Source organism: Acinonyx jubatus, chromosome A1 (genome assembly GCF_027475565.1).
Source record: "Acinonyx jubatus isolate Ajub_Pintada_27869175 chromosome A1, VMU_Ajub_asm_v1.0, whole genome shotgun sequence".
NCBI lineage: Eukaryota > Metazoa > Chordata > Mammalia > Carnivora > Felidae > Acinonyx > Acinonyx jubatus.
Window position 1 is genome coordinate 114,940,462 of NC_069380.1, and position 22,235 is coordinate 114,962,696.

At 37.4% G+C, this 22,235-nt stretch overlaps 1 protein-coding gene across 1 annotated transcript in view; it reads right to left on the minus strand.

Moving 5' to 3' along the window:
* Positions 1-22,235, minus strand: part of PFDN1 (prefoldin subunit 1) — a 71,347-nt gene that overhangs the window by 18,007 nt on the left and 31,105 nt on the right. The window contains exon 3 of the mRNA XM_015064001.3: positions 16,133-16,217. Within this exon, the coding sequence (XP_014919487.1) occupies positions 16,133-16,217 (85 nt within the window). The remainder of the gene's footprint in view (positions 1-16,132; positions 16,218-22,235) is intronic.

Below are 22,235 nucleotides of genomic sequence, written 5' to 3' on the forward strand. Positions count from 1 at the left end.
CAGGCTTCTGCTCAAGTATCACCTTATAAGGAAAACCTTCCCAATCAACACTACATAAAATAGCTTATACACACCCATCATTCTCCGTCTCCTGACTCCATGTTATTTTTCTGTTTAGCATTTATAAATTATACTGTTTATTATCTGTTACTCCCTCCCTTTCTCCAAAATATAAGCTCCATGCTCATCAGGGTCTTTGCTAATTTTGTCATTGTTGCATTTAACAGTGCAAGGCATATATTAAGTACAAGAGACTGTGTCCCTTAATGTATGAAAGTAAGAACAAAAAGCCTCCACAGTTAGACATACCCCAAAGTACCATGTATAATCAAGATACTCAGCAAACACTTAATAATCCTTGTTTTAAAATATGCATATACTTCTTCTGACCTAACAACTACGACTGGCCAAAGCCTTACAAATCCAGGAATTGCTTACTCCTCCCAAAGGAATCAGTTTTAAATCAGCTCAACCTCTGATATGAAAAGCATCTAAGTTTAAAATTTAGTCAGTTGTGGGGTGCCTGATTGGCTCAGTGGGTTAAGCATCCGACTCTTGGTTTCAGCTCAGGTCACATCTTGCAGTTCGTGGGTTTGAGTCCCACAGCAGGCTCCACACTGACAGTGCAGAGCCTGCTTGGAATTCTCTCTGCTCCTACCCTGCTCATGCTCTCTCTCTCTCAAAATGAATAAACTTTGAAAAAATAAAAAACAAAAGTTTATTCAATTGATACTTTAGAGTTTTGTTTGAAATTTGAACTAGTTTAAGGCTTCAACTGTACAACCAGAAGCTCCTTCTTTCTCATGTTTTTTATCGCCACCTATCTAAAGACAGCAGAGAGTATGCATGAATAAAGGCTTTGAATATGAACTCCAAAGACAGCCCAGTTCTGAGCAGAAAGTGAAGTTTTTCTTTACAAATTTCAAGAGCTGATTAAACTCAACTACAAATTACACCTGTTTTGTGCTACTTGTAAAGATTTAAAGCACTGCCAGTTATGTCACTCCACATGAATCTCAAGACTTATATATATAGCACAGATAGTCGTTAAGACTGTGTTCTACATTATGTATTTGAGAACCTTTAGTTCAGTTAAAATCATGAATTCACTAAATTAGGGAGTATGGCAGGTTGGTGACTTAAGAAATGTCTAAAAGTAAGCATTTCCCTGGGCGCCTGGGTGCGTCTGACTTTGGCTCAGTTCATGATCTCACTGTTAGTGAGTTTGAGCCCCACATCGGGCTCACTGCTGTCGTCACAGAGCCCCCTTCAGATCCTTGGTCCCCCCCCACCCCTCCCCCACTCACACTCTCGGATACATACATACATACATACATACATAAGCAAGCATTCCCAAAGCCTGTAGTAGCCAAGTGCACAAATCCCAAATCTTTAGGTAAACAAACATGAGGATCTTCATTAATACAAGCTTTCCCAAGACATTCCCCCCAGCAAAAGAATCTCTAATAAAAGCAAACCATTTCTCTCTTTGGTGTTTGAAGTGGTCAGGTTCAAACCACCTGCCCCTACTGTCCCCCCACCCACCCTGCCAAAAAAAATTGCACAGAGGAAGGGATGTTGGATAGGACTTCAGATACAAAAGTAAGTAAGCAACTTAAGAATATAAAAAATCAATAATCCCTCAGGTGGGTTACACAAACTGTAGAATACCAGCAATATAACTGAAAATCTGCCCTAGTTTTCATATACTCCACCACTGGTGAATACATAGCAGGAGATAGGAAAGGCATTTAAACCATCCCTTTATGATCAATAGTTTTACAAACAAGTACTAGACTGCTATCTCTATAGACCGTTACTTCTATTATAGAAATACTTATTTCTACAGAAATATTTCTACAGAAATAAATATTTCTATAATAGAAATATTAGAAAGAAGTGAAGGCACAGAGAGGTCAAAGCCAAATCCAAGTACAGCTTTATGCTGGCACTGTGGGTTAAAATTGCATACAGGTATACTGGAGTCAAATGTGTGGTTAATTTCATCAAACAACCTGACTCTCTAAACAGTGCGTTAGGGAAAAGTACTCAACAGAAAGATTTCTTTATTCTCACACTAACTCCCCCATTTGTAATCACCATTCTCTCCCTCTTACCTTCTCTCACACACTGACTGCATATTTCCACTGTCAAAAGTCACATTTAAAAGACTAGCAAAAGACCACAATCGCCTAGTTAATTTCTAGCATAACCACTGATCAGAACATGCTCTTTGAGCCCCCCAGCTCTGGTTCTGCACTGTAAATGGATGTGGGTGCGTGAGCCCTATAGGGCTTGGGAAAGGGAGAGCTCAAACAATGTTCTTGTCAGCACTTTAAACAAAAAATCCATTCAATGAGAATGGCAGCATGTTCCTTTTGCCCTTTCTCCCTAGGAACTAAATTAAACAGATTACAGACAGTGGCAAAAGCTGGCCTTAGAACAGCCTCCCCCTATTTGTTATTTTTAGCAATTTAGTCTGACAACGCCTGACAACTAAACATGCCTAGAATAGCTAAAGGGAGGGGGGATTATCAGATACTACCAGCAAAAAACACTAGTCACCACTTCCTCCAACCCTAAGAAAGAATAATTTTCCATGTCTTTATAGCATCATCCAGAGTTTGAGCTTTTAGACTCTCATATAAAAACAGACTGTGTAGAAAACATCAGTGGAAACTGATAATGCTTCCTGATCTAGAGGACTGTTCCACCCTCACGTATGTTTTCTTAAAAACAAAAGCAGAATAAAGTGAAGTAAGTCATTTTACACAAGTTAGGGGTAAAATGCATCTGTGTCCATTTTGGAAGAATTCCCTCACCAGGTAATTATGTACCCAAAAAATGGTTTCATGAATAATGAAGGAATTCAAATATTTTTATTATGCTGGTGACAGGTGAAGGACATGTTTGCAAGTAGAACAAGGTGAAGTGGGAGAAATTCTCTAATCAAAATTAGGAAGAAAGCACCACCCATAACACCTTATTTATAAATGAAATAATGTGGTGAAAAATCTCTGAAAAATGAAAAAATAAAAAGGTAAAGTCCTGGGGCACCTGGCTAGCTCAATTAGTGGAGTATGGAATTCCTGATCTTGTGAGTTCAAGCCCCACGATGGGTATAGAGATTACTTAAAAACAACACCTTTAAAAAAAAAAAAAAAAGATAATGTCCTAAGCAGTGTAACTATCTGCATCAGATTAAAATTCATATAAATACATTTTTTAATATTTAGTAAGATAAAATGTCCATGAACATTCAGGAATTTAATAATTTAAGAACATTTTCTGAACATTTTTTGCCACTATTCTAAGTAGCATGTATTTTCTAAGACAGTATAGGATAAAAAAAAAATACAAATGAATAAAATGATGTCTTCCTGGGTATGTTATGTTTGTAGAATTAATTCAACTCCATCCAAAAGTATCTCTAAAATGTGTAATGCCTAATATAAACTACCTTAAGCCATCACATTCACATTTGTGACTTCAGTAATTTAAGAAACTACTATAAAGATATCAAAAGAGATGCTGTTACCTTGTATTACACTTTAACTGGCAAAGCTGTAGGCACACAACTACTTTTATTTTAGCTTCAAAGAAAAGGATTCCAATTAACTTTATAAATTAAATCTGGACATGAAAGGAAACTGGTGTTTGTTTTGTTTTCCCTCCTTCCATCTTTTCATTTTAAGGGGGTGTTTTTGCTCCTAAAGTGTCAATTCAGAAAAACACCAATGTTATAATGATAAACTTAATAGAAGTGATCACAGATATCGTCTAATCCAACACGTTTTACAGATAAGGAAACTGAAGCCTAGAGTACAGCAAGGGCTAGGGGTGCCTGGATGGCTCAGTCAGTTGAACCCCCGACTCTCAATTTCAGCTCAGGTCATGATCTCACAATTCGTGGGATCAAACCCCAGGTCAGGCTCTGTGCTCTCTCTGCCCCTCCCCCACGGGTGTGAACACACAAGCTATTCTCTCAAATAAACTAAATTAAAAAAAAAAAAAAAGTACAGCAAAGGCTAGAATCCAGAACTCCTCACTCAACAGAAGGTATTTAAATTAAGAATCTGGGGTAATGAATGCTCTGTTGTAAATCTAGTAGACTCGGAGATCTCAATTTATGGTTCAAGTATCAGTGTGGATCTTGTTCTTTCGAACTGACATGCAGAGTGCTCATTAATACAGGTGTGGCCTATCCACACTGAGTATCGAACAACTCACTTCCTCTGTCCAGTATCTGTTACTTCAGTTTAGAGAAGACCTGTGCTGTAATAACTGACCAGAATCAGAATGTGAGGCCAAAAAAAAAAAAAGTATACTGATTAACTTCCCCTTACCATCTAGATACAAGAGGAGGGAGGTACACAATAACATGAAAGAAAATTCAAAGTCTACATCATCAAAAGAAATCATTCTCTAGGCAGGCTGAAAGTGACTGCAGGAACTCTCAGGTATGGGAGGGAAGAGGATAAAGACAAATATTTATGGTCAGGCACAGAGAAAAGGTAGACGATATAAAAAATAAAGCAGCAAAGCCTGAGGTCAACAATCCTCCGAAGCATTCAAAGGGATAGTCTGGTGTGGGTACAGACAAATATTCCGAGGAAATCAAGGCACTCTGGGAATGTATCCTAGCAGAAACGATGAACAGAATCAAGATGCAAAAAGCTAAACTCAAGGCTAAACGGAATGCAAATCCTTTTATCTCATTCATAAAATGAAGACACACGTTATCAGTGAAGAGATCAAACCAAAGGGGTATATGTGTAAAATATTTGTGATATATATTTCACAAATAAGAAAGACTGTCTAGTTAAAAGGGCATATCTATTTGAATTGTTCACGTTTAAGTTCTCACCAGAGCTGAAATGCTTTTTAAGTAAACTCTACTCCCAATGCGCGGCTCAAATTTACAACCCCAAAATCAAGAGTCACATGTTATACCAACTGAGCCAAGTAGGCACCGCTGAGCTGAAATATTTCTCATAAGGAAGTGAAATGTATCACAGTTTACAACTGGGTAAATATTAACACTTGGAACGTAACACATACACATTGACCAAGGCACTGAAAATATTTCTAATAACCAATAAAGAATACTCAACCACAAAAAGAGCATACTGGGCTTTTCCAGACGCATGCCTACTCTTCTCTAAATGCCAAAGAGGAAGATTATGCAGCTCCATTAAGCTCTAAGACAACAGGACATAGAGAAAAAAAAAAAAAAAAAAAAAAAAAAATATATATATATATATATACACACACACACACACACACACACATATATATAGCTCACTATAAACTCTAGGGCTTCCAACCATCAGGCTCTTTAAGATTTAAGTCTTAAATAACTAAAAACTATTTTAAAACAAACATCCATTTTTATAAATGTTGAGAATGCAAATGAACTCTATAAAGAGATAAGTATTCATATCTGAAATCCCAAAGTATTGGACAGTAAGAGAAACTTCACTCAAGACTTCCCAAGTCAAAACATAGAAATGAGATGAGTTTACAAACTAGTAATTATTTTTTTTAATTAAAAAAAAAAAACAAGCCACTCAGAGGTGTCTAGTGACCTAGCTACTACAGAAGGTATGAGACACCATCAAGCTAATTTTTACAGTAGAAACATTTTTTTTTAAATTTTTTTAACATTTATTTGTTTTTGAGAGAGAGAGAGAGAGAGAGTGAGTGAGTGTGAGTGGGGTCAGGGCAGAGAGAGAGAGGGAGACACAGAATCGGAAGCAGGCTCCAAGCTCTGAGCTGTCAGCATAGAGCCTGATGTGGGGCTTGAACTCATGAACCATGAGATCATGACCTGAGCTAAAGTCGGATGCTTAATCAACTAAGCCACCCAGGCACCCCCAGTAGAAACATTTTATACTTCTCTTCAGGACTCAAAGTCTCCTGGGTCAGAGTGAGAGAGGACTCTGAAAAAGAGCTCCCTTCAGCAAAAGGCTACAAGATAAACTGTATAAACACTCTATGAGAACTTGACTTGGTAAGAATAAAAATGGACTGTCTACAAAGATAAATTGTGTTACTTCTACAACATGGAATACCACATAGCAATGAAAATCAACAAGTCACAATCTTGAGCAACATGGATGCACTTCACAAATACAATATTGAGCAAAAGGCAAAATATGTATATGGTGATTTTTTTCATATGAAGTTCAAAAACGAGTAAGAGTAAATTATACTGCTTGGGGGATGTATACATAGGTAGTAAAAATGTATCTAAAAATAAAAGAAAGAAAGAAAAAGGGGCACCTAGGTGACTCAGTCAGGTGAGGGTCTGATTCTTGATTTTGGCTCAGGTCATGATCTCACAGTCGTGAAATCAAGCACCGTGTCGCATTTGGCACTGACAGCACAGAGCCTGCTTGGGATTCTCACCCCCCCCCCACACACAGTCTCTCTCTCTGTGCCTCCCCCACTCACTCGTGCGTGTTCTCTTCTCTCTCTCAAAATAAATAAATTAACATTTTAAAAAAAGAAAAAAAAAGAAAGAATACTATTACACCAAAATCAGGAAGATACCTAAGAATGAACCTAATCAAACAGGTAAAAGACCTGTACTCCAGAAGCTATGAAACAATGGTGAAAGAAATTGATGACGAAGCAAAGAAATAGAAAGACATTCCACGCTCATGGATTGGAAGAACAAATATTGTTAAAATGCCAATACTACCCAAAGCAATCTATGCATTCATATATTCCTATCAAAATACCAACAACGTTTTACACAGAGCTGGAACAAACAATTCTAAAATTTTTGTGGAAACACAAAAGACCCCAAACAGTCAAAGCAATCTTGAAAAAGAAAAGCAAAGGGGCTCCTGGGTGGCTCAGTGGGTTAAGTGTCTGACTTCAGCTCAGGCCATGATCTCACAATTCATGAGTTTGAACCCCATGTCAGGCTCCACACTATCAGTGCAGAGCCTGCTTGGGATTCTCTCTCTCTCTGAATGGAATGGAATGGAATGGAATGGAATGGAATGGAATGGAATGGGGAGGGGAGGGGAGGGGAGGGAAGTGGAGGGAGAGGGGGAGGTGAAAAAAGGGCAAAGCTGCAAAGCTAGAGGTATCACAATTCCAGACTTCAAGCTGTAGTGACCAAGACAGTATGGTACTGACACAAAAACAGACATGCAGATCAATGGAACAGAATAGAAAACCCAGAAATGAATCCACTATTATATGGTCAAACAGTCTTCAAAAAAGCAAGAAAGAATATCTAATGGGAAAAAGACGGTCTCTTCAACAAATGGCGTTGGAAAAACTAGACAGCTACATGCAAAAGAATGAAACTGGACCACTTTCTCACACCATACACTGAAATAAATTCAAAATGGGTGAAAGACCTAAATGTGAGACCTGAAAGCATAAAACTCCTAGAAGAAAAAAAAAGGCACTAACTTCTTTGACATCAGCCACGGTAAATTCTTTCCAGATATCTAGGTCTCTTGAGGCAAGGGAAACAAAAGTTAAAAAAATAAAAAGTAAACAGTTTCTGCACAGCAAAGGAAACAATCAACAAAAGGCAGCCTACAGAATGGGGGAAAGATATTTGCAAATGACATATCTGAGAGAGGGTTAATATCCAAAATAAAGAACTTGTAAATCTCAATACTGAAAAAATGAACAATCCAATTAAAAAACAGGCAGAAGACATGAACAGACATTTTCCCAAAGACAGAGACAGCCAACAGACACATTAAAAGAGGCTCAATATCATTTATCAGGTAAATATCAATCAAAACTATAATGAGAGAACACCTCACACCTGTCAGAATGGCTAAAATCAACAACACAAGAAACGGCAAGTGTTGGCGAGAATGTTGAGAAAAAGAATCCTTCATGCACTGTTGGTGGGAATGCAACCTGGCACAGCCACGAGGGAAAACTATATGGAGGTTCCTCAAAGTTAAAAATAGAACTACACTATGACCCAGCAATTGCACTACTACGTATTTACCCAAAGAATACAATAATACTAATTCAAAGGGGTACATGCACCTCAATACTTTTTTTAATGTTTTATTTTTGAGAGAGAGGGAGAGTGCGTGCGCACGCACGCACACAAGCTGGGGAGGGACAGAGAGAGAGGGGACAGCTGACAGTAGCGAGCATGAGGAGGGGCTCGACCCTACAAATCAAGAGATCGTGACCTGAGCCAAAGCTGGACGCTCAACTGACCAAGCCACCCAGGTACCCCCCCTCAATTTTTATAGCGGTTTTATCTACAAAAGCCAAATTATGGAAAGTGCCCATTCATCAATTGATGAATGGATAATGAAGATGTTGTGTATATACAATGGAATATTACTCAGCCAGAAAGACGAATGAAATTTTGTCATTTCCAATGACATGTATGTAACTAGAGAGTATTATGCTGAGTGAAATAAGTCAGGCAGAGAAAGACATACCACGTGATTTCACTCCTATGTGGAATTTAAGAAACAAACACGCAGAAGGAAAAAAACGAGAGAGGCAAACCAAGAAACACTCTTACCTACAGAGAACAAACTGATAGTTACCAGAAGGGAAGTGGAAGGGGAGATGGGTTAAAGAGCTGATGCGAACTAAGGAGTGCACTTGTTGGTGTGCACCTGCGATGTATAGAAGAGAAGTGTTGAATCACTATATTGTATACCTAAAACTAGTATTTTTAAATTTTTGTTAATGTTTATTTAGTTTTGAGAGAGACAGAGACAGAGCTTGAGCCGGGGAGGGGCAGAGAGAGAGAGAGATACAGAATCCGAAGCAGGCTCCAGGCTCTGAGCTGTCAGCACAGAGCCCGACGCAGGGCTCGAACCCTCGGACCATGAGATCATGACCTGAGTTGAAGTCGGACACCCAACCGACTGAGCCACCCAGGCGCCCCACCTAAAACTAGTAGTACACTGTGTGTTAAGTAATTGGAATTTAAATAAAAACTTAAAAAAGAAACAATTATCACAAAAGTTATGGTAGCAGCTAAGGAAGGGGGCAGGGATGGCCTTGTGACTTGCGGGGGGGAGAAGAATGGGGGAGCCTCTGGTGCATGCCAATTTTTTATTTCTTGGCCTACGTGACTGTTACAAGTGTTCATTTCATAATTATAAAGCTGTATGTATTTTAATGTATATTTCTGTAAATGCTGTATTTCACTACCAAAAAAATGCTAACTTCTTAATGGATTCTAAATTTTAAGTTATGCCAGCACTGAGTATAATTCTTGTATGATGAATAAAACAAACATTCCATCACTGGCTCTGCTCTCACCTGCCCTTCTCTCTCCACTAAAAATACAGATAATAATCAGTGTCCATCATATAACAGTGTCCATTTGACCTCACCCCCAAAGAGGGGCTCCCATCATATCCACAAATGGTACCAACTCAAAAATGAAAAGTACTTAGGGCAAAACCTGGACATCCAGCCAAATGCCTACCAGTTACCACCCATGCTATGGAAAAAATGACCTTCAACAGGCAGAGTAAAACCTCCTCAATCATGGGAACTCCTCCAAAACATTCCCTCATCAGAGTCTCAAAAACTCAGCCAACTGCAGAGTGTCACAGGCACCTCCTACCAGTAACCTTGCCGCTATTCTTCCTACTTATTTCAGGAACCACTATCTGACCAAAATTGTCATTTCTGTGGAAGAGTCAGAACTTTTACAGTTTCGTAGATCTTACTTATAGCATGGGCTGCAAAGCTATTTCACAACACTGAGGTTGTAACATTCTGTGTCAGAAGTGGCATCATACAGGCCAGAATGTCCTGGGTTTCCTTATTCTTGTTTTTATTCTGTCACTGCTGAGCTAACCAGGGTAGTGGAAGGGGTGGTAACCATGTCAAAGATAAAGGAAAGGAAGTGGTCACCCTGTATACGCATGTGCCTAAAATATGTAATGGAGACTTCAGACTGAATGCAGATGAGCCTCAAGCAATAACTGCCCCCCACCTGGAACAGAGAAGCGAATCTAGGAGAATGGTGGCCAAAATGTGCTCAAATACACCACTGAAAGCTTGCACTCATCTCAAGGATTCCAAATCCTTGAGATTCAAAAGACAAGAGGGCAGAAACTGAGATCCAGATCATCTGAAAGCTGAATCCAAATTTTTCCAACTGCAAAAAAAGTCTACAAAATTATTCCCTCTTACCTCCAAAAAAAGTGAGTAAAAACATAGGATGTATTTTTCACTCTTTAGAAGAAATCTGTCACCTCAATCTATCAATAAGGTTTCAACTCAACTTTAACTAAAAGTGGATTTTCTCAAAAATTTGAAGACTATTTCCCCATCATAGAAATGCTATACATTTCAAAAAGAAAATTATTTTTACAATGACAGAGAAGACTCAGAGTCATCATTCCAAACTCCAATTATATTTATGTTATTTAAAAAATTAGGCCATTGGGGTACCTGGGGTGGCTCGGCCGGTTAAGACTCTTGATTTCTGCTTAGGTAATGATCTCACGGTTCATGAGATCAAGCCCCACATCAGGCTCCATAATGACAGTGCAGAGCCTGCTTGGGATTATCTCTCTCTTTCTCTCTGCCCCTCCCCTGCTCACTCTCTCTCTTTCAAAATAAATAAATAGACATTTTTTTAAAAATTATACCATTAGGTGCCTGGGTAACTCAGTTGGCTGAGTATCTGACTCTCGATTTCGGCTTGGGTCTTGATCCCAGAATCATGGGACAGAGGTCTGTGCTGGGCGTGGAGCCTGTGTGATGCTCTCTCACTCTCTCGTTCTCTCGCTCTCTCTCTCCCTCTGTCCCTCTCCCCCACTCACATGATCTCTCCCTAAAATAAAAATTTTTTAATTATGCTTTTGTACTTTCCTAACAACATACACTATACTAATCACCATTGTATTTGACAGAGAAAGAGTGTGAGCAGGGAAGGAGGAGAGGGTAAGGGGAGTGAGAGAAATTTTAAGCTGGTTCCAGGCTCAGCACGGAGCCCCACGTGGGGCTCAATCCCACAACCCTGGGATCATAACCTGAGCTGAAATCAAAAGTTCAATGCTCAACTGACTGAACCACCCAGGTGCCCCTCGGCCATCTTCTTGAAAAAGTTATTATCAAAAAAATTTTTTAAATAGACATAAATAACATGGTTACTCTATCATACTAAAGCCACCATTTTATGTTTTCTCTTAAATAGAATCAGCTTCACTGGTCTTTCTAATCACCATCAGGATAAATTGGTGATTATTCCTCCAAGACCCTGATCTATCATCTATACAAAGAAAAACTAAAACTCCATGCAAGATTATCATATTATGAGTCTGTTATGAAAATATTTTCCAATCAATCCCAGTAAAACAATTACAGCCAGAAGAATGGCGCACCATGTGGGTTTTAACTTGTAAACATGCAGTTTTAAGAAGAAAAAGACAATAAAACTATCTTCCCAAAAAGATAGTAATTTCCTTTACCCTTCCAGTAAGTAAAGAGAACTCCCTATCGAAGGAACATGAAGGCAGGGTTATAGTACTCCCACCTCTGCTGCATAAAAGGAAAGGCTCAGCAAGTGAGCCCACTAAACTGCTTGACAATGTAGCACAGCATAAGAGAGTTTATCAAGAGCCAAACAAATTCTAAGTAAGCTTTCAACTCATAAATAAAGACAGAAGGAGAAAATCTGCAGAAGGTAAACGTAAACAGTAAGAACAGACATGGATGAAAAGGAGTCTAGAAAATACTAATGAAAATGGGTTCTCATAGGAGAGAAGATGAATCAGACAAGTACCTATATAATTAAAAAGGGTTATCCACAGTGTCATCTGTATACATTGCTGGCAGAGAGTGAGGAGACATACAAATTCGACCAATTTAAGAGCTTTAGTCAAAAATTCAAACTACACACCCAGACACAAAACAGTCTTACTCCTTCTAAGATGAAAACATGCTTAATGGAAACAGCCTGGCCTTTATATGCTGACTTATGTATAAACTGTGCCTCCCCAACTATATAGTAAGGTATTTTAGGGCAAAAATTTAATGATGACGATAAGTACATAGGATTAAGACAAAACAGGTTGAACTGACAAGAAATGCTAGGGCCCAGAAAAAAACACTGTCAATCTGAAAGGAGAAGCAACAGCTACTCCTTAGGAAGAACTACTTAGTGCTCTGAATCTATAGCAAACTTTCCAAGTAATAGGAAACCCTATTTGTAAGTACTTCAGCTGGCAATAGCTTATATGTCCAAATTACCACTCTATGCTATGAAACTAATGAAATCATTAGGGAGAACAAGGAAAAAGGACTTAATGTAAGACTGAGGAATCAGAAAATGATTCTTTGGATAAGGAGCCCTAAGCTAAGATCTTAAAAACTAATATATAGAACTGGTAATAACTGCAGGAGGAGAAAGCTCCCCAGGGGAGTCAACTAGTTTTTGCAAAGAAAGTAGAAACAAAGAAAGCACAGCAAGTTCTAAAAACAGAATATTCCTGAATGGGTGGAGTATACAGTGTAAGAAAAGGCAAAGGAAATGAGGGAGATAATAGAAATAAACAGGAGTCCTTTCACAAAAAAGCCTTGAAAGTATGTTAACAAGTGTGAACTTTATCCTAAGAACAATGATGGGCTTTACACAGAAAAGTAACAGAACCACATTTTCTAACGTTTTACAAAGGTCATTCTAGTTTAAAAGTAGGGGGAAAAATTCCAGAAAGAAATACCACCTAATAGAGAAAACAGGATAAGAAGTAATTTTCAGAAATACTAAGAATTTTCCAGAATTGATAAAGGATCTTAATCCTCAGATTCAGGAAACCCAACTTAAGCCAAGTAGGATTAAGAAAAAAAATTAAAAGGTGGGGGAGTGGCGCCTGGAAGGCTCTGTCAGTTAAGAGTCTGACTCCTGATTTCGGCTCAGGTAATGATCTCACAGTTTGAGAGATGGAGCCCCGCACTGGGCTCTGTAACAACAGTATGGAGTCTGCTTGGGATTCTCTCTCTCCCCATCCCCCAACCCCCTGCCTCAAAATAAATAAACTTAAAAAAATAAATAAAAAGACTAACCCCACACCTAAACATATCCCAAAGAAACTACAAAGCATGAAGACAAAGAGAATATTAAAAGGAACCAGTGGAAAAAAAAAAAAAAGAAACAACAACTCAGCTGACAGATGACTTCTCAACAGCAACAATGGAAGCCAGAGTCAGTGGAATACTTTAAAAGACCTGGGAAATTCCTTCATATATAAAGCAAAATTAAACCTATCCTCTGAACTATGTATACAGTAATAATGAGCACTTATAATACCCAGACAGTGGTCTCTAAACACCACTGTCCACTAAACTGAAAGACTAAGGAGAAATTGGGAAGTATCACCATAGAGGGAGATTTGACATCTCTCAATAATTAACTGAATAATCAGAAAAAAAAAATCAGTAAGAAACAGAGAGAATTTGAACACTACAATTAACAACAATGTATGTGTTGGGGCATCTGGATGGCTCAGGCTATTGAACTCCTGATTTCAGCTCAGGTCATGATCCCAGGGTCATGGGATCGAGCCCTGTGACAGGCTCCTTGCTGAGTGTGGAACCTGTTTAAGATTCTCTCTCTCTCCCTCTGCCCCTCTCCCCAGCTCATGCTCACTCGTTCTCCTTCTGTCTAAAATAAAGAAAGAAAATTAAAAACAAAACAAAAAAAACAATGTATGTGTGCATTAGTGCACATTCGTTTCAGGCTGAAGTAACAAAACTATGCAAGTATGGCAGTGCAAAATACAGCACTGCTTCAGGGGAGAGAACAGAGTGTGTAGTAGATGATACTATTAAAAATACAAATTAGAGCAGTATTGGAAAGCATACTAAATGTAGAGGTAGGGATCATGCAATAATTAAATGCTGAGGTAATAAGGAACCTACAATGGTTAAGAGAAGTGGAAAACAAGAAGGTGGGAAATATAAACTACAGGTGGAAAGATAAATTGTAAAATGATGAAAAACAGTATATAAGCATACTACCTCTCTATTTTTAAAAAGTATATACATGTGTGTATGAATGGGTTTATAAAATAAAGTTTGGAATGATACCCACGAAACTCCAGGGGTGACATCTGCAGGTGTGTTGGCTAGAGGGGAAAGTAGTATTTTCATTTAATCATGTTTTATTTTTTGACCTTTTTTCTTTTATAATACACTTAATAATGCTTTTATAATATAAAAAGCATGTAAAATAAAAAATTAAAAAGAAAAAAGACACAATATAATGTTCTAGGGAAGAACCTAGAGTTTAACCCCACTAGTTTTTCCTAGCTGTAATTAGCATTTCAAATGGGTACCAACGAGCCAGCTATTCTAGTTCCGTTACCTGACACTTGTCAGGACACTCTACCAGTAATGAGAAACTCCAAAAAAGGTAACTTTGGGGAAAAAAATTTCTTAATACTCTTCAAAACTGAACAGTATGCTAAAATCATCATCTGTGGCAATTTTACCTTTAATATTCTTTTTAATTACAAAAGCTAACACAGGGATGCCTGGGTGGCTCAGTTGGTTAAGCTTTCAACTTCACCTGAAGTCATCATCTCATGGTCTGTGAGTTCAACCTCGCATCAGGCTTTCTGCTGTCAGCACAGAGCCCACTTTGGCCTCTGTCCCCCTCTCTCTTTGCCTCTCCCCTGCTCATGCACTCTCTCAAAAATAAATATTAAAAAAAAAAAAAAGTTAACACATACATGTTAAAATTTATCCAACACAAAGATTATAAGAAAAAATAATTTCATGCCCATCATCTAAATTAATTTCATTAGGGGAACCAGTGTTAATGTATATACTGACATCATTTTTGCCATTCATATACAGATCTTATTTTCTGTGTTTTCATAAAAAGAGAATTATATACACATTACTTTCTATCTGGCTACTTATTCATCAGGATCATTTTTAGATGTATTTACCTAATGCTACAAAAACAGATTTTTGGTTATCTAACATGAAATAGTTTTAATTGGAGTTTTTAAAGTTATTTTGTTTGAAAACAGAAGATATAAAATTCAATCTAGAACAGCTGGGCTAACAAAAATGACAAATAGGACATGATAACAACCTGGTTACTAAAGGATAAGGATTTTTTTGTCCTTATTTGTTTACATGCTTATTTATTATTTTTTCAATACACTTTCTAAGCTACAAATTATCAAGTTTGTTTAAATTATGATCAGTAGTTAAACAAAAATAAACCTAAGTAACCTAAGACACTACACACTCACTCAGGCCATGCCAAATTGGTTCCCCTAAGAAATCCCCGGGAAGCTACAAGGGGTGTCTCACCAATTCCACAGAGAGCTGAGTCAGATTCTGAAATACTGCCTCAAATAGTACTCACACAAATTAGATAAAGTGACCTATGAAGTCATTGTAACCATCCCCATTTCAGGAAATCTTGGCCTCAAAGAAATAATAACCAGTCTCTTGCCCAGGCCAACTTTTACTATATACAGGATGGACCTTCCACTCAATCCCAAGAAGAGTATCTCATCAAAGGTTTTAATGTATACAGAAAATGTAGTAAAATTCAATTTTCCAAAAATGTAATAAGTTACTCTTACCCATCATCTTTTTCCCTAGCTAAAAAAAAAAAAAACAAAACAACTCGTTTTCCTCACTGCAGCACCATCATTCAGATAGTTATACCTAATCTATATTAAAGGAATTACAATATATAAAAAAGACCTATGTCGAGATCTTTTAAATACTATTATCATTACCTACTCTCATGCCTATCTACCACAATATGTGATGTTTAAATATACACCGTGTGTCTTACTTTGTTTTTAAGAACAGACATGTTCATTCAAAGGCAATGGAGAAAATACATTCATATTAAAAGCATCCCATCTTCTTCAAAAGTCTCTACAGTTGCAACAAACCATTTTTCTGTCTTCCTTTCCTTTCCTTTCTCTCATGGGGCGCTGGGGGGGGTGGGGGGGAGGTGGGGGTGGAGGTCTTACACACTGCCATGACCGCTTCACTGCTCTAACACAATTCGAAAAAATGAAAACAATGGCAGGCATACATTTTCATTTAACATGACAAAGTTGAGGTAATTATTTTTTTTCTTAAAATTTACCACTGTCAATATGGACTCAAAACTTACTTCCAATTCTTTAATTTTTTCTTCTGCTATTTTCTGTTTCTCTAACAGTTGATTGTGAATTACCTCCTTGGACTGAAGAATAAACCTACGAAACAAAAAAGTTGACAATTAAGCCACATGACCACTATAATCAAAATCAACAGCTACATACCACAAATATTAAACGAAGAAAATGAAAAAGATGATCTCCTAATTCAAGGACCAATAAAATACACTGCTATGCTCATGTGACATACTTGGGAAACCACCACAGGTTTAAGCCTTCTTGGCTGAGAAAGACTAAAGTTTAAAAGAAAATTCTGCTTTCTTGTCTAAGAAGGGAATCAGGCTTTAAGCAAGATTCATAAACAAATTTAAAAAATTAAAAGGGATAAAAATCTATCACAGGCTAAGAGAAAAGTTAAATAATAAAAATCCCCCATAATTTTATTTTTTCAATTGTCTGTATCAACTTTTCTCTAGATATTTAGTATTTGTATATTGGAGCTCCCCTTCCAATCTTTTTTAACTTTTTTGTAACAGCAGTAACTCATGACCTTTTAAAGTCACAATCAAGTACTGTGTTAGGATCAATGCATTAGTGTTTATATGAGTTCCTCAAACAAAAAGCACTGTATAAAGCCTAGTATCTTTTATTATTATTTCCAGAGTGTATAATACCTCTGAAAACAGCTCAAAAGGCACAAGTGGAAAATTTCAACTTTTTCCATTTTACAATCAAGCACATTATTTATAACTAATGAGAATGGAAATATGGGGAAGCTTTAAAAATTAGCATTGAATCTGTTTTGTACACTTATGTTCATAATTCTTGCTGTAGGGAAAGGAAGAATAAACTATTTTGTAGACTCAAAAAAGTGAAATGAATTATTTCCTTTCAACTCAAACCAAGGGCCCAACTAGGCTGTAACAGATTTCAATGAAAGATCACATTTAATAAGCAGATGGTTTCTTCTCTTTGCATGAAACTTAGAACAACAAAGAACATCATTTCTTTTTGTTGTTTTTATTAAAGTATAATTGACAAGAAATATTCTATTAATCTCATGTGTACAACACAGTGATTCAATATTTGTATATACTACAAACTGATTACCACAATAAATCGTTACCTCTCATTGTATTCCCCATGCTGTACATTATAAAACCAAGACTTAGTTATTTTATATTTGTACCTCTCAATTCCCTATTTTATATTTGTACCTATATTTTATATTTGTACCTCTCAATCCCCTTCACCAATTTTGTCCCCCCAGGCAGTTTCTACACTCCCCCCCCCGCCCAGATTCTCTGCATCTATGAGTCTGGGTTTTGTTTCTTTGTTCTGTTTTTCAGACTCCACTCATAGTGAAATTATTTGGTATTTGTCCTTCTCTATCTGACTTATTTCACTTAGCATAATACCCTCTAGGTGCACCCATGTTGTCATAAATGCCAATATTTCATTCGTTTTCATGGCTGAGTACTATTCTAGTGTGTGTGTGTGTGTGTGTGTGTGTGTGTGTGTGTGTGTGTGTGTGTGTTTTAATATGTCTGTTGACCATCTGGATGTCTTCTTTGGAAAAATGTCTATTCAGGTGCTCTGCCCATTTTTTAAGTGGATTGTTTGGTTTTTTTGTTGTTGTTATTGAGTTAACAGAAGTTCTTTATATATTTTGGATATAAACCCCTTATCAAACATGATTTGCAAATTTCTCCTCCCATTCAGTAAATTATTTTTTCATTATGTTGGATTCCTTTGTTGTACAGAACCTTTTTAGTTTAATGTAACCCCAACCATTTATTTTTGCTTTTATTACACCTGCTTTGGAGTTCAACACTGCTCCCGCACACCCTGCCCCCCGCCCCCACAAAAATCACGAAGACGATACTAGGTGCTTACTATGTTTTCTTCTAGGAGTTTTATTGGTTTCAAGTCTTACACTGAAGTTTTTAACCCATTTTAAGTTAATTTTTGTATATGATGTGCGATCACAGCTTAGTTTTCCCAATACCATTTATTGAAAATGACCCTCCTTTCCCTAATGTATATTCTTCCCTCCTTCACCATAAATTAATTGACCATATGTGCATGAGTTTACTTCTGGGTTCTCTACCCTGTTTCACTGATCTGTACATCTGCTTTTAACAAAGAGACAACATATCAAGGCAGCAATATGCAGTTTTCTCTACCAACCTCAAAAAACAACAAAACCACCACTGTGTCCAGGGTAGGTTTTTACCAAGACAATCTATTATCATAAATATAAAACAAGTAAAAACAGACCAAAAATGGCAACTCCAGCTTTGTCCTCCAGCGTTTTTTCCACACCTGGGGGAAAAGTGCTTCCCTCCACCTCTTCTTTATGAGTGAATACATCTTGGCATATATAATACAATCTGGTAAATTTCTCTTTCATTCCACTAATAATTAAACTTGTTAATGTCCTGATGTGGACAGTCCAGATAATTTAACTGATTATCCTGGTCTTTAGTAACTTAATCCTTTATAAAAATCTTACTCATATAATCACTGCAAAGACAGCCCACTTCTACGTAAAACAAGGATTACTATATAATCCTTTGTGTCCAAAATATTACTATTAGTCCAAAAGACAGGTGTGCTGTTTCTGATGAGACTATGATTTATAGAATATTTCTTCTCAGTACTAATTATTTAGTACAGTATTTGAAGAGCAAAGTGTTTTACAACTGTATTAGCTCTCGGTGACACCATGTAAAAAGTATTATAAATCTAGGCCCAAAAGTCACAAAATTATGTCATTTCATGCACAATTTTACTAACAGCCTTTTACCAGGAAAATGATTTGCAGAATAAAATATACATGTTTAAATAGCACTGATTGCTGTCCAGTGAGTGGTATCCTCAAATAATAGGTCATCAGACATTACCTTTATTAGTGTCTGGGAAATTTTCAAAGCTAAGATTAGAGATCAAGTCACTACTTATGTGGCCTTTAAAAATAAAGTATCTGAACAGATACTAAATCCCTTGAGCAGAAAATAAAGTTACTAGAAAGCGAGAACACATCAACAAAAACATGTTTTTCCATGGCCACACACAACCCTTAGGTAGCTATAATGGACTGTGCCAACTTCAAAGACCAGAAAGATGTCACAGAAGCTGGCCAATTTACTCTTAAGCCTAAGGACATCTCAGCCATGAAAGTTCTAAACGAGGAGTATTGAGTAAACTCAAATGTATTACCTCAATGAGTAGTTACATTGTAAAATTAAAACAAACAAAAACTTAAGGAAAACTTGGTTGAGTCCTTGATTTTTAAACAATACCAAAAGTGGTATTAAAATTAAAAATGGTATTTAAATACCATGTATTTAAAAAATACATGGAGCGTGTGGGTGGCTCAGCCAATTGAACATCCAACTGTTGATAATAGATTAGGTCATCAGCCCAGGGCCATGGGATTGAGCCCCAGCCCCACCATCGGGCTCCACAGTGAGTGTGGAGCTTGCTTGAGATTCTCTTTCTCTCTCTTTCTCTTTCTTTCTCTCTCTCTCTCTCTCTTTCCCCCTTCTGCCCCTCTCCCTGACTCACTCTAAAAATTTTTTTTAATTATTAAAATATAGAAAAAAATTAGGGGCACCTGGGTGGCTCAGTCAGTTAAGTGTCTGTCTCCTGATTTCAGCTCAGGTCATAACCTCACGATGTGAGAGCTCAAGCCCTGTTGTCAGGCCCCGTGCTAACAGTATAGAGCCTGCTGGGGATTCTCTGCCTCTTCTCTCTCTCTGCCGCATCCCTGCTTGTGCTCTTTCTCTCAAAATAAATAAACTTAAAAAAAATAAAAAATAAAACATTAAAAATAATTAGTAAAAAAGTAAAAATTTTAAAAAGCCAAACATAAATCCAATGAAGCCTGGAAAGAACCCCAAGAAACGTTTGGATTTCTGGAAAAACTCTCTAGAAAACACGTTATCTGTTGTTAAAAGGCACTGAATTAGCAGATGCTATTTTGAAAACAGAACATATAATAATGTAATTATGAGTCATACATCAAAAATAAATATTAGGCACATAGTTTCTCAGAGAAGAGAATTTCACAGAGATCCTGCCTGATAGTTTATGGAAAGCCAAATGGTAGATAAAGGATTCTGCAGTTCAGAATGTGCCACAAAGGAAAAATAAACTATGAAGAGGCAAATTATTTTTATATGACAAATGTCATGCAAAGAATGTACTTACAATATTCAGGATTATATATTTTAATTTTTTTATGTTTATTTATTTTTGAGAGAGAGAGAGAGAGAGAGACACAGACAGAGACAGAGCGCTAGTGGGGGAGGGGCAGAGAGAGAGGGAGACACAGAATCCTAAGCAGGCTCCAGGCTCTGAGCTGTCAGCACAGAGCCTGACATGGGGCTCAAACTCATGAACTGTGAGATCACGACCTGAACCAAAGTTGGACACTTAACCGACTGAGCCACTCTGGAACCCCTAGGGATTATATATTCTAAAGTAGAGTCATTGCTTTGTAAAAGGCCTCTACATGAGAAATCAGTGCTATGTAGGCCTGCACTGTCAACTTTCAAGGACAAGTAGCCTGGTTCATTTCCTCATTTATAATTATACTAACTGAAGTATATAATTTTAATGATGGCTTGTAGATTTGTTTTCTGAGAAACATCAGAGGTTATGTTCTGAACTGTCCTGCAGGTTGGTACATGACTTCCATTTTCTTATGACTCAGAATGAACCAAAAGTGTTGTTTACCTGCCCAAAAGAAAATCCAAGATGAGTGGCAACGTTATCTTTTGGGTATACTTGCAAAGTATGCTCACCTGGACTCACTATTAAGAAACAAAAACATGCTCCTGATAATGTATTATGTTCGGGTGGGAAATTCTTAGAGGACATCTGAAAACACATTCTAATGGCATTTAGGGCATTCACAAATTAAGTGGCAAAGGAAAGGCTGAATGAGCCTATCTTGCTTGTTTCCTTCCACTGGTGATGAAAACTACTACCATGTGCACACAAAGATCTGTGCGCAAACAAATTTTTACTTCATAAGTTTTAGAAAGCAAGCAAGGACGAACCTAAATCAGTAAAGAAGCAATTTTAAAATCATGGGACATCCATATTGTATAATACTGAGCAAGTAGAGACTTTTGTTACTTGGCACAATGCAGAACAGATACCCAGAACATTCTTCCTGATTAAAAACAAAGCAAAAAATTTTCTAAAATTTTGCTGAGTCAACACACATAAAACATTCCAGAGGCCCAAAATAAAGTGAAATCAAGAACTGTGAAAGTTATGCAAGTAGTAAATTTGTTTTCAACGTGAGAGTTTCTGCTGAATCCCAGAGACCTTAAGGATTCATACTGGCAAAGAAATAGGAGATAAAACCTAGAAACCAGGGACACCTGGGTGGCTCACCTGGTTAAGCATCTGACTCTTCCTTTCAGCTCAGTTCATGATCTCATGGTTCCTGACATGGGAGACCCTTGTTGAGCTCTGCACTGAAGGCATGGAGCCTGCTTGGAATTCTCTCACCCTCCTTCTCTGCTCCTTCCTTGATTGTGCTCGTGCTCTATTTCTCAAAATAAATAAACTTAAAACAAAACCGAGCCAACCTGGCTCAGTCGGTTAAGCATCCAACTTTGGCTCAGGTCATGATCTCATGGGTGAGTTCGAGCCCCACATCAGGCTCAGTGCTGACAGTTCTGAGCCTGGAGCCTGCTTCAGATTCTGTGCCTCCCTTTCTCTCTGTGCCTCCCAGCTTGCACTCTGCCTCTCTCTCTCTCTCCCAAAAATAAACGTTTAACCAAAAAAAAAAAAAAAAAAAAAAAAAAAAAAAAAAAACCCAAAAAACAAAAAACTAGAAGCCATCCAAAATGAGGAAACTTTTAGGAGAATCCTCAGTTAGACTCAGGTCCCTAAAGATTTCCACCTTCAGACTAAGAGTGAAGAAAAAACTTGCCTCTCACTAGCGTAAAACAGAAGAAACTAGTCTGTCTATAACATAGTAGTAAATAAAGTGAATAAATAAAATGAAGACATAAAATGTCCCCTAAGCATGTATAACCACAGGAAGGGCAGTGGGGAGATGGGCAAAATGGGTGAAGAGTAGTGGGATGTACA